The 13,186-nt window shown below is 41.2% G+C and overlaps 1 protein-coding gene across 2 annotated transcripts in view; it reads left to right on the top strand.

Moving 5' to 3' along the window:
- Positions 1-13,186, top strand: part of BRWD3 (bromodomain and WD repeat domain containing 3) — a 50,814-nt gene that overhangs the window by 18,593 nt on the left and 19,035 nt on the right. For both annotated transcript variants that reach the window (XM_064426518.1, XM_064426519.1), the window contains 13 exons: positions 911-1,011; positions 1,645-1,715; positions 2,553-2,653; positions 3,822-3,862; positions 5,314-5,418; positions 6,402-6,555; positions 6,966-7,100; positions 7,508-7,636; positions 8,036-8,261; positions 8,902-9,072; positions 10,606-10,789; positions 11,662-11,755; positions 12,354-12,503. In XM_064426518.1, the coding sequence (XP_064282588.1) occupies positions 911-1,011; positions 1,645-1,715; positions 2,553-2,653; positions 3,822-3,862; positions 5,314-5,418; positions 6,402-6,555; positions 6,966-7,100; positions 7,508-7,636; positions 8,036-8,261; positions 8,902-9,072; positions 10,606-10,789; positions 11,662-11,755; positions 12,354-12,503 (1,662 nt within the window). The remainder of the gene's footprint in view (positions 1-910; positions 1,012-1,644; positions 1,716-2,552; positions 2,654-3,821; positions 3,863-5,313; positions 5,419-6,401; positions 6,556-6,965; positions 7,101-7,507; positions 7,637-8,035; positions 8,262-8,901; positions 9,073-10,605; positions 10,790-11,661; positions 11,756-12,353; positions 12,504-13,186) is intronic.

Consider the following 13,186-nt stretch of genomic DNA (forward strand, 5'->3'; position numbering starts at 1 on the left):
TAAAAACAACTTAGCAACTGCCAGGCAGAAGCCTTCAAAAAACAAAATCCCAGGATAAAAAAGACAATCCCTGCAATTTGGCAGGTGATGCACATAGAGGGGAGAGTGAGTGGGGCTGTTTGGCTCAGAATCCCTCTCTCCTGGAGTGGTGCTGCCTTGGATTCAGCACAGGCTTCTCCATTGTGCCAGTATTCCCCAGGAGTCTCATTTCTCCCCATCTTCCTTACACTTCCAATTCTGTCTGATTTCAACCATGTGAAGGTGATTGTGTTAGAAATGGCTTTATAACTGGTGTATTACTTGTTCACATGTTTATGTCTATATATATACACACACATGTGTGCTTGTGTGTGTGTTTGTCTCAGACTCTTTGTAAAACGGAGTTTTATGATTAATTCAAAATATAATCAGTCACTGCTTTTGAGGAAGCAGTGCTGGATTTATTTATCAAATTACCAAGTAGCCTAAGGATTAAAGGTATTGCTGCAGTTACGAAATAAAGAATAAAAAGCTTTCCCACTTTAGAGAGATTTAGGAAGTTAGAGGAGAAGGGATCCTGCTGTGCAGCTGTTCTTCGTTGGGCTTGGATGCAGGAGTAGTTGTATGTGCCATGTTTGATCCAGTTCTGTCCTAGGAAGAACTGGTTTTGTCCCATTTACAGAGTCTGGGCTTGTTTTATTTCTCCAATTTCCTTTGTGTGGTAAAAACAAAGAATTCCTAACCAAAATGTAGGTGTTTTCCATTTCCTCAGCTTTGTTTTTATGGAAGTTCAGGTTCTGTGCTTACCCCTGTTCTCTATACTCCTGGGGAGAAACTAATGTGTTAGTGAAAAACATTCTTGTCAACAAGTTTCCAGCATGAAAGAAGAGAAAATAGGAGCTGGTTTAATTGTTACAACATTTATTTTTAGTTCTCTCCAGCAAGGAAAGGAACAACTCGATACCTCACTTCCACTGGTGCCGACGGAACAATCTGTTTCTGGCAGTGGCATGCGAACACCATGAAATTCAAGTGAGACTCTTGAGATAATTACAATTATTCTAACTCAAGGAGGAATTTATTTTTAATTTTGGCACGGAGAAGAATGCTGAGATAATGAAATAAGGGTGTTTTCTTGCTCAATAAGCTGGTGTGTGGGGCAGGAGCACTTTGGGATTCTGTGGTGTTGGAACCCAAAGGGGAGGCAGAGATTGGGGTTGTTATTTCTGAGGTTTGTTCTTTGGAAGCAAAGTTGTGGAAGAAATTCCAGCTTTTGCATTCAGGATTAAATCCCTGTCCAAAATGTACAGGCAGAAGAATTAATTTGCTTTTAATCAGAAGAATGTACATATGTACACGTCATCAAACCCATATTTAATCAGGAGGAAATGCTATTGGAATAATGGTTTGGCAGGGTCTCTTTTAAATAGATTTGAATTGGTGAGGATAATGATAAATCAGTTCCATAATCTTCTCAGTTTAGAGAATTACTGTTTTCTTATTAAACTAAGGAAGGAAATTCCTAAAACTAAAAATAAATTCCAGCAAATTTAGGTGAGAATTATAAAATTAAGAGATTTAAGATGAGCTCCACCTGCTGAGCTGCAGGGCGCTGTTTATGTTGAATAAAGAAGGAAAAATGAAAATATTGTGTTTTGCATGTAGGGATCGTCCTGTGAAGTTTGCAGAGAGGTCCAGGCCTGGTGTTCAGATCTCCTGTTCATCTTTCAGTTCTGGTACGTGTCCAGCATCAGCTGCTCGTGAATCTGGGGCTTTGGTGACAGTTCTGTTCCTTCTCTTTAAATACAAATAGTGTTAAACCCTTTTCCAGTTAATTTTATTCCTGTCAAATTGTGATTATTGGCAATCTTCCCTGCAAAGTGGCTGCCTCAAGCTGCTCTTTCTCTTTTTTCATATAATTTAAGCTAAAATATCTTGACCACTTCCAAGGCTATCAGTCTCTTGTTTTGCACATCAGAGATATTTCTCTGTAACATCCTTTTAAGACTTTACCTTGTGAAGTTTTTGAGTGAAAAGTTGTGGAAATCCTCTGTCAAAGATAACCTTTTTGCTAGTCTTCCACATTTAGCTGAATTCTAAGAGGATCAATTCGATGTATTGGAAAATCTCAGCTTAACAATGCAGCTTTGAATGAGCAAAAATACTGATTTTGACAAAAAAATATGTAATTACTCATTAAATTTGCTTTTTGAAAGTGAGAACTTTTGTAGAGCCAGGTTCCTTTTTTAAAGCCAGAAATCCTTAATTAACTAAATCCATTTCAATGCAGTAAACCACACAATGGTGCCCTTTTTGAGCAATATTGTAAAGAAATTACAATAAAATACCTTAATCACTGCATCCCAACTCAGTAATAATTTCTCTGACTTGTGCCAAGCAGATACTGAAACTGCATTTAAATATTTTATTTGACATGTACCTGTTTACATTGAAATTTTCTGTTTAAAACTAGTTTGCTGCTTTGACAAGGAAGCAGCAAATTAAAAGAAATGAAGTTAAAATAAATTGTTCCTTGGATGACTCCTCTTCTCACAGAGAATTCTCTGTTTTAGGTGGCATGTTCATTGCAACAGGGAGTACTGATCATGTGATAAGAATTTATTATTTGGGCTCAGAATCTCCAGAGAAAATGGCTGAGCTGGAATCTCACACGGTAAGAGGCAAATCCAAAAGAAAATCTCTTTTTCCCTCCTCCCCTTTCCTCATTTCAGGAACTTGATTTCTGTACATCCTCCTTTTTTTTTTTTTTATTTACTGTCTAGAATTTGTTTGGCTTTCAACCTTGTGGTATTTAAATGCTTGGAAATTTGTGGGATGTTTATTTTTAAATCCCTCTGAAGCAAGAGGTTTGTGTAAAGTTGGCTTTATGTATTTAATTCCCCAGAAAACTGAGGGACCAGGTGATTTTCCCTTATTCTTGAAAAAATTGGAATGAGGAATTAAAACAGTTTTAATGCACAATGTTGTTTTTTCCTATTAAACTTGCTGTTGAATGTTTAGTTAAATCCACATAAAACAAAGTAATTCAGGTCTTGGACTGTGCTGTCAAAATTTGGGTCACAATGGTAACTTCATTTAGAAAATAAAGCTTAGAAGCATATTTTTTTTTTCAGAAAATGCAGAAGGCTTCCCATAAAAATTCAAACTACAAATTTACCACCTCAGGAACATTTTATGGATAAAGCCCAAGGTCTAAATTGATTCCCTGAACTTCAGTGGGAGTTGTGGCTCTCACTGCAGTCTCCAAGCCAACTCATCTAACAAGTATTTTGCTCACAAAACAAAAGGATGTTTTCTGTATTGAACAGGTTTGGAAGAAGATGTAATTCCTTTAATTTCTTTAAATCCACTCTTAATCCTGCAGACAGCTGTCAGCCCCCACTAAAACAAATCCCAGTTAGCAGGAGATGGAGACATCAGGGGCAGTAAGGAGAGCAAATCATGGAGCCAGCACAAGTATTGGGCAAATGAAAAAAAGAGCAAAACTATGTCTAAAACATAACATTTGTTACTCAATGATTTGTCAGTGTTAATAAAGCCAAGGTGTGCATTCTTCTGGTTTAAATGTTTTGGTACACTTTCATGTTAGGTGTAAAAATTGCAGGAAATCATCACCTCTCTGAAGTTTCCTATTTCAGTATTTAACAGAATTTGTCTGGTGAATTTTAACTTCAAATACAACTTTTCTGTACTTGAATTTTTTGACTTTTTTTTTTTTGTTTGCTAAGTAAAAATCTCATAGAGATTTTAGGCTGATCTGATTTTAGGAGCTCTTTTAGGCTGAGTTTTTCACTTGTGTTGTTCTCCTCCCTCCTGTTTAGGACAAAGTGGTTGCAGTGCAGTTCTGTAACAACGGTGACAGGTGAGTGCTGGGTTTTGGACCTGACAATGATGATATTTAATTTTCCAAACAACATTTAGTGGAAAATTTGGCACAGTAGGAAGATTTGCCCGTGGGCTTGGCTTAATTTTGGACAAATTATTGCAGTGTGTTGCAAGGTGTGTGTCACGTCCACAGGCTCGAACTCGTTGTCCTCTGCTGTAACAACAAAAATGTTCTGTAACTGTGCTTTTAATTTGTTTTTTTCTTTCAAACATCAAATTGGAACCCAAATTTTAGAACCTTTTTGTATAAGAGCCTTCCCAGGTAGCCCCCAGAGGGGTTGCCTGTGGAGGAAGAGCATTGTTATAAATGTGGTCTGAAGCAAAAGTTAGTAAATGTGGATGTTTTTATCTCAGCTTTTGCTCCTGTTCCTTATTTTGGAATAATAAAGGAGGTTTAAGGGATGTGCCTTTAAGGGATGAGCCTTCCAAGCCCAGCTGTAGCTGTGCACCTGTACTTGGAGAGCTTTGTCATGTGGAATTATGTGGGAATGTGCTGGGATAATTGTACCACCAGTTCCTTCCAAGCCATGTGAGAGGGAAGGAGGTCACATACTCACTGAAAATTAAATTCTGTAGCAATGCTTTGAATGGAAATGGGGTACCTTCCTTTTTATTTTAATCTAAAGAAGTAAAATTAAGAAGAAAATTAATTTGTCACAAGCATTTTCAAACTCTTTTTCATCACAGTGAAAAAAAATCAGACCAGGGAAACTGAAAAGGTGAAACAATTACTTCATAAAATTCAGTAGATTTGCCTTTTAAGATTCAATAGATTTGCCTTGTAGTTTTGTGTATAAATGGAATAACTTCCAAAGCTGTTGGCTATCCTGTGAAAATGTACTACTTGAGGAGCTTTTTTCCCAGTTTCTAAACAAAAAATATTTCTGTGACATGGATGGCCAAAGCATTATGATATGGTTAAATATATTTGCTGCATACTTGAAATTTTTAAATAAGGAGGGGTTTAAAAATTAAAATATTCCTGTTCAGCTCCACAGGCAGGACAACCTCCTTGTGCTCCATTTGGCTCTCTCCCTGGCCTGTCTTCACCCTGTCCCTAAGTTAATGCATTCTAATTTATGCCAGACTCCTGGCACTCAGTTTCCCTTTCTTTGCTGCCACTCTGAGCTGCTCCAGGGATTTGCTGATGTCATTAAAAAGGGAATGTGCAGCTCGTATGAATTACGACATTGAAGTCATTCCAAGGCCATCTGCTGCTGGAGCCAAATGTAATTAATGTTGTGGGCTAGAAACTCTCTTGTACCCTCCAGTATCTGATAGGAAAATTGTAACCTCATGAGTGAGAGAAGTAGAGGTGCACAAGTACACACTTCCAAGTGTATATATATAAATTATTGGTGTCCATGTGGGGCTGAAACCATCTTTATTCAGAATTTCATGGCTTTTTTTTTTCCCTTTGCCCCACAGCTTAAGGTTTGTCAGTGGAAGCAGGGATGGAACAGCGAGAATCTGGCACTACCATCAGCATGACTGGAAGAGTCTGGTCCTGGATATGGCTACAAAAATGACAGGGTAAAGCAGAGCAAGCAGGACACACCTGATGGGCACATTTACCTGCAGGCTAAATCCTCCATTATATTGAAAACTGGTTATTTGCTTCCATTTTGAATTTATTTCCATGCTTTTATTGGAAATGTTGTGGCTTTATCAACTTGCACAGTTAATTCACCCCCAAATAAATAATAATCTGTTGGTACTTCCCTATCATAATGGTTGAGGAATATTTAGTATTTTACATGTGAAATAAGAATGTAAAATGATTTATCTCACAGAAGTAGGTTTTGCTAGAACCCCAGTGATCATTTGCTAATATACATATATATATATATATATATATATATATATATATATATGTATATCCAACATGGTTCTTAACATTGTATTTCTACCTTTGGTTTCCAAATAAGAGGTGAAATTAGTGTTTGGTTCTCAGGTTCAATTAGGGTCTTGAGTTTTTCTTATTGAGATCCTCAAGTGACTTCTTTAAGTGCCCTGTAATTGAATTGTAATTGAATATTCACAACTACAAAGAGCAGGAATGGAGAAATCCATTAGGCACTTGCTTTGCAGAATTCTCCATATTTCAGTGGTTGCATTTGCAGTGTTTGCAGTCGGAAGTGTGAGTTGGATTTATTTAGCAGGTTCCTGCTCATTGTGGAGTTTACTGATATTGATGACTGATAAGAAAAATGTCTTGTAGGAAAAAGCCTAATAGAGCTGAAAGGAAAAATTGGGGTAGGGAAGGATGATGGCTTAGGAACAGAGGAGAAAATGTCCTTTTTAAGGAAATAGAGCTCTATAAATCTCAGTGGCATTGAATTTTCCTGCATTTGGTTTTTACCACTGCAGAACCATCCTTCATTCTCCTGCCTTAGCCAGAGTCACAGAGGTGCCTGTGATCCATCCTCCCCCAAATTTCATACTGAACTAGCTCTCCTAAGTGTTTCCATATGTACTTACTGATTTATTCCTTTTTAAATTGCTGATTTCCTTAGAAACAATGTGGCATCTGGAGAGGACAAGGTCACCAAGCTGAAGGTTACCATGGTGGCTTGGGATCGATACGATGCCACCGTCATCACTGCAGTCAACAACTTCCTCCTCAAAGTGTGGAACTCGTCCACAGGGCAGCTTCTCCATAGCTTATCTGTGAGTACAGTGCCAGGGGGGAGTCCCAAGTGGATGTAGTTCACTCTGAGATTGATTTGAGGCTGAGCTCATCACCATTCCCATGACAAGGGTTTGGTGTTGAAGTACCCAGCTGTCCCCTGCCTGCTGGGAAGAGGGTGCACCATGGGGACAGGAGAATCCTGGTGATTGCTGGGAACCCTTTGGAGGCTCCATTTGTGCCCTGATGTCTCCTTTCTCCCCATCTCAGTGGTGCTGAGCAGTGACACTGCCAGGCCTGTGGCAGGAATGGTGACCAAGCACAGTTGCAGTAAACTGAGGTGTCCTGGGTGACTCCCTGATCTGGGATGTCCTCTCAGTGACCCCCAGCACATCAGGAGATACCACATGGAGAAATAAAACTTCTTTTGTTCCCCCTGCTGTCATTACAGGGTCATGATGATGAAGTTTTTGTTCTGGAGGCTCATCCCTTTGACCAAAGGATTGTGCTTTCGGCGGGACACGATGGGAATATTTTTGTTTGGGATATAGACAAAGGAACAAAAATTCGCAATTACTTTAACATGGTAAGGATCACAGAAGGTTTGGTTTTTATTTTTTCACAAAACTGGTCTTGAGACAAAAGCAGATTTCATTAAATACCTCCAGAGCCAGTACAGCTCTGAGATCTTTGGTGATCTTGCCCTATGTCTGCCATTAACATAAAATGTAGACTTCCAGGTGGTTATTCCAGAACATACATTAGACGTTGGGCTGAAATTTCAGGACAAGAGAAAATGTGAAGTTTTACTTGTTGTTCAGTTTAATAAATAAATAAATAAAGGTGTAAAAATAAAAGTGTAAATCAGTCTTGAGGAAGATGAGATGTCACAGAATGAGGATTCAGTACGTGTTGGGGCACGGGGAAATGTTTGTGAAAATGCTCTTATAGAGAATGTCTGGTTGTGAAAGGAATTCTCTGTGCTTGGTACAGATTGAGGGCCAAGGCCATGGAGCTGTTTTTGATTGCAAGTTCTCACCAGATGGGCAGCATTTTGCCTGCACAGACTCTCATGGACATCTGCTACTATTTGGTTTTGGATGCAATAAATATTATGAAAAGGTGGGTTGAATGAATTTTAAACTCTTCCCTGTCTTGACCTGATTTTGTCTTAGAAGTATTTGTGTTACAATTTATTCCCTCAACCTGCCCCAGACAAAATAATAATTAGGTCATGGAGCAGTTGCTGTTTATCTAAATCAAAAAGATTTAGACAAGAGACTCTGTAGATAGAGGAGAAAAGCATTAACTCTCTGTCCACCTCTCTTGGCCTATTTTACTGTTGAATTTCTGCATCAGGCCTTGGTAATAAACCACACTTGTGGTAGGAATCTGTTCTCTGTCATAACATTCCTTGTGCTGATCCCAAGTGTAGGAGTTGTGGTTTATGGGAGCCATTCCAGAGCAGCAAGACAGCTGCAAATGGCCATTGATTTATTTCCTAAATTGCCTTTCCCTCAGATTCCTGATCAGATGTTCTTCCACACGGATTACCGGCCCCTGATCCGGGATGCCAATAATTATGTGCTGGATGAGCAGACTCAACAGGCTCCACACCTTATGCCTCCTCCATTCCTGGTGGATGTTGATGGAAATCCTCATCCCACGAGATTCCAGCGGCTGGTGCCAGGGAGGGAGAATTGCAAGGATGAACAACTTATTCCTCAGCTGGGATATGTGGCTAATGGTACTCTGTCTGAAGCTCATCAATAATACAAGTGTGGCACAGTATTGAGCACCAGCTCCTGGGCTGGTGCTGTGAGGATGTTTAAATTAATGGTTTAAATTCAATATACAGGTAGAAGAGGGGATGGGGTGGGGTTATGTGTGGAATCAAATTGACTAGAGGCAAGAGTATTCCAAAATCTGTAGATTTTTCCCAGGTATATGCAGATGTTTAAAGCATTGTCTATTAACCTCTGTAACAGTGGATGTCAGAAAGCAAGCAGGAAGGTGAGGAAGACATGGAAAGCCAGCTTTTGTTTTTTAAAAGAGTTCTTTTTTCTTGTAGACACTAACTTCAGCAAAATGCTGATCCCCAAAAAAGAGCTTCCATTCTTACCTACTGCAGCATTATTTCTTTCTGCCGTTTCTCATGGTTTGTGTTTATGTTCTACATGTGGTCTGGAGTTTTAGGATTTTATTGTAACTTCTCTTCTAAACTTTGCCTCCATTTATTACATGAGAGCAGAAAGCCAGCTGGTGATCAGATGTTTTGCAGAGCAGACAAAAAGTGGTGCAGAGTTTTAAATGGGATTATTTCTATGCTGTTTGCTAATACAGAAATCCATCATTTTGTCAGCATTTGTGGCTTTGTTCTTGTCAAGGTGATGGTGAGGTGGTTGAACAAGTCATCGGGCAGCAAACCAATGACCAAGATGAGAGTATCCTTGATGGAATGATCAGAGAGCTCCAGAGGGAACAAGATCTGAGACTGATTAATGAAGGAGAAACTCCTCCAAACCCTCCACTCAACAGATCCCACTCTGTTAATGGAGGTCAGTGTCCAGCCTTATCTGCACCAGTTCCTTCCTTATCACAGGAAGGACTGATCAAACTGTTAATGTCAGTTCTGACACGTTGTCTTTGAAGAAGCTTTTCTCTCCTCTTTTTGTACACCTTGTTAACCCCTGTGGAGCACTGGGGTGTTCTGTGGATTCCAACAGGGGAATTGTAAATGTAAGGGGCAGCTGAGGGCACTCAGTGGTCTAACTGGGCTGTATCTGATTGTTTGGAGTTATTAGACTGGAATTATTCCTGCTATAAACCAGTTTCCTGAAAAATGAGCATGAAGTTCACTGTATTGTCTTGATATCAGTGCAGGGATGAAACTTCATAACTGCAAAATGCCAAAATGAAAGCATATAATTAGGGGCTGTCAGTGGAATACAGTGTTGTGACAGACTAATGGTTTCCTGCTGCAGCACAAGGCTGAGCATCAGTGCTAATAAAATAAACATGTTGCTCTGTCTTAGTCTTTCCTTAGAAAGCTTGAGATTATTCTCCTGGTAAGTGTTCTGCTACTGTGATTTTATTTTTAATACACAAAGTGATTAAAAATTGAAACCACACTCAATCAGAGTGAGCAGCTGAGTGAGTGCAGCTGATGGGAGGGAGCAGATGCCCAGGACTGCTGCAAGTCAGCCTGAGCCTTGGGAGAATTCACAGCTGCTAATAAATCACTTCTAGCTTAAGTGACTGATTACATGTGTTTGAAGTAGATTTCCTGGCAAAGCTCATTAGGATTTGGATGTGGAATTGCTTGTGTTTCAATCCAAGAAGGAGTAAGAAAAATATCAGGGAAAAATATGAAAATGCATTTTTGCTTTGATCTAAGTTGATATTAAAAAAGGTTGCCTAAAAGGCAGCTTCAGCTCACACAAAGGCTTTTCTGCTGCTTAGGATATGTTGGTGTGTTGTACAGCCCCAGTTCCCAGTTTTGTTTGTGTGTCCCTGTAGTTGTGCAAAGGAGTTTCCAGATACGGGTAGTGTGGAAATCAAAGCAGTTCCCTTCTAGAGTTTGCATTCATCAGTGACTTTGCCCACATGAGCTGCCCATTTGAGTAATTGGAGTATGTTTAAAGTATTTAAACAGCCAGATATTTTCACATAGCTTTGTACAATCATAAAGGCAATATTATCACTTGATAAAAAGTATTTAAGCCTGTGGGAATTGTGAAGGAAAAGTAAGGACAATGATGGCAGCGATTCCATTATTATCAACCTTTGTTCATTAATCTTTGTGCCATCCTTAAGGTATAAATTGTGGATGGGACACAGGGGAAGGAATTGTTGCCTGTGAGGGTGGGGAGGCCCAGAGAAGCTGTGGCTGCCCCTGGATCCCTGGAAGTGTCCAAGGCCAGGCTGGACAGGGTTTGGAGCAGGGTTTGGAGTTGGACTGCGCTAGTGGAAGGTGTCATGGCAGAGGCTGGCACTCTGATCTCTAAGATCCCTCCCCACCCTGTCATCCTGTGACTCCATGGTATCACTGGTGATCCCTGGAAGTGCAGAACTCTTTCTCTCTCCCCCAGCTCTCCGCAGCCCGGGCCTGGAGGTGGCCTCCCCGCCCAACGTGGGGCTGCGGCGCAGCGGGCAGATCGAGGGCGTGCGGCAGATGCACCTCAACGCGCCCCGCAGCCAGATGGCCACCGAGAGGGACCTCATGGCCTGGAGCAGGAGGGTGGTGGTCAACGAGCTCCCCCCGGGCATCAGCAAGTAAGAGGCTCGCTGGGATGAGAGGTTCAGTTGTGTAATGTGGAGTGATTTTTCCATACTCTTGGTGTAGCCATGATATTTTTCATAAAATACGCGATCCTCTTTGCTAGGATTTTTCTCCTATTCCAGCTGAGAAGCCTCAGAAAAAAAAAAAGTAAACAATTGACTATCTGCTGCTGTGGAATGCAAGGTGCATCTGTGATTGGTGCATGTTGTTTGTTTCTAATTAATGGCCAATCACAGCTGGCTTGGGCTCTCTGAGAGTCAGGAGCTTTTGTTATTCATTCCTCTCCTGTCCTTTCTAGCCTTCTGATAGATCTTTTCTCTCTAGCCTTCTAACAAATCCTTTTCTCTCTATTCTTTCTAGTATAGTTTTAGTATATCATTTTAATATAATATGTATCATAGTATAATAAATGAGCCTTCTGAAACATGGAGTCAAGATTCAGATCTCTTCACTCATCCCGGGAGCCCCTGTTGGATCAACCACACTCCTGGAATGAGCTTTCAGCTTTGGGGCTTGGTTGGTTGGGTTGTTTGGGATATTGGGATCAGAATGGAGTTGAGAATGGTTATTCCTTCTTTTCACAATTCAGTCTTTCTTCAGTACTCCAAATACCACATTTCCCTCAAGCTTTATTTAAAAAAGACTTGAAAATAATTTTAATACATTTGAAAATAATTATGGCTGCCTAGCTAACATATTTATTTCTTTAACTTGTGATTCCAGGAGCGAATGGATGGATGCTGCTAGGGGAATTTATGTACAGATTTCTTAAAGCAGCTCAAATATTTTATTGGGTATATTAAGGAGGCTGTTGAGTTTCATGATGATTTAATGAATATAATGTGTGTTTCTTATGTATAATTAGGGTCCAGGAAGAATGTCGAGCTGCCAAAGGTGAAATAGAAATCAGTTTATACACTGCTGACAAGAAGAGAAAGCCATCCCACACCTTACAACGGGTGAGTTAGTGCCCTGGAAGAGACAGCCTGGGTGGGAAGCAGTTCTGAGCACTGAGCAACAAAAATAAGACCAACAAAAAACCCCAAACCAATTTTATTGAATTATTTAGAAGATCAATAGTCCTAATTGTTTCTCTGGCTCACTGTCTTCTTCCTTCTGTAACTGTGATTTGGCTGTCTGTAACATCCAAACAGTGGTAAATCTCCATCCTTGAGGTTTCAGTGGTGGGAAGATGCTGGGAAAGGAAAATCGCAGAGCCACGGTGGGTTTTCAGTTTGACTTGTGGAAAGTAAAAGTGCCAAACTTTTACAAGGGCTAGATTTATCTTATGCAGAGACTGCAGGAATTTTATAGAAAAGAATGGTATTTTCAATAATTTCCTTTCCAAAAACTGCTACTTTATAAAGCAGAATTCCTGTTGAACCAAGAATCCACACCTAAAGCATCCACAGTGTGTCAGAGTTACTGTCTAATTCTACAACAATTTCTTACTGCTCAGCTGTAACCAGGGTGCAACGCTCAGCCACTGTAACCAGGCACCTTTTCAGTGTGTAACCCCTGAGTTTGTGTCCCTTTTGTGCTCCTGTCCCCTGGCAGAGCGAGCTGCAGGCGGGCGGCGGCCGCGCGCTGCGCAGGAACCAGCGGAAGCGGCAGCACGCGTACCAGACACGCTCCACCATCGAGCACAGCCAGCAGGGAGCCAGCCAGAACCCCTGTGCCCACCACGAGTTCGACAGCTCCTCTGAGGTCTGAGCCTCCCAGCAGCCTCCAGCAGCTTCCCCCTTCCCAAATCCATGTTGAGGTTTCATGTGTCTGTTGGAGGGAGGAGGTTTGTGCAGCTGACGCTCAGTTTGAGCTGGAGCTGCCAGGACTGGGGTGGGGAGCAGTAAAAAGAGGTTTGTCAAATGTATTTGTGGCAAAAGGTGGTGTAAAAATAACATTGGCATGTTCCAGGATGGGGATGGTCACCTCACAAACAGGAACAGGGGCAAGGCAGAGGGATTTGACACATCCTTTGTCTTCACCTTCAACATGGATGACAGAGCAAGGGGGTCCCAGTGCTCTGATCTGGAGGGCCATGAGTGAGAGTGATCAACTCCCAGTCAGCCCTGAACTTGTGTGGGATCTGCTGCTCCAGCTGGATTCCTACAAATCAATGGGGGCTGAGAGAATTCATCCAAGAGTTCTCAAATTGCTGCTGATGCTATCACAAAGCCTCTCTTGATGCTTTTTTGAGCAGTCTTGAGAATCCAGAGAGGTTGTGACAGTGACAGGACCCAGGGAGAGCAGCTGGAGCTGTGCTGGGGCAGGGTCAGGCTGGAGGTGAAGGAAAGGTTCTTCCCCCAGAGGGTGCTGGGCTCAGCCCCGAGGCTCCCAGAGCTCCAGGAGGGTTTGGACAGCCCTGCCAGGGATGCACAGGGCGGGATTGT

Source organism: Passer domesticus, chromosome 7, assembly GCF_036417665.1.
Source record: "Passer domesticus isolate bPasDom1 chromosome 7, bPasDom1.hap1, whole genome shotgun sequence".
NCBI classification, from domain to species: Eukaryota; Metazoa; Chordata; class Aves; order Passeriformes; family Passeridae; genus Passer; species Passer domesticus.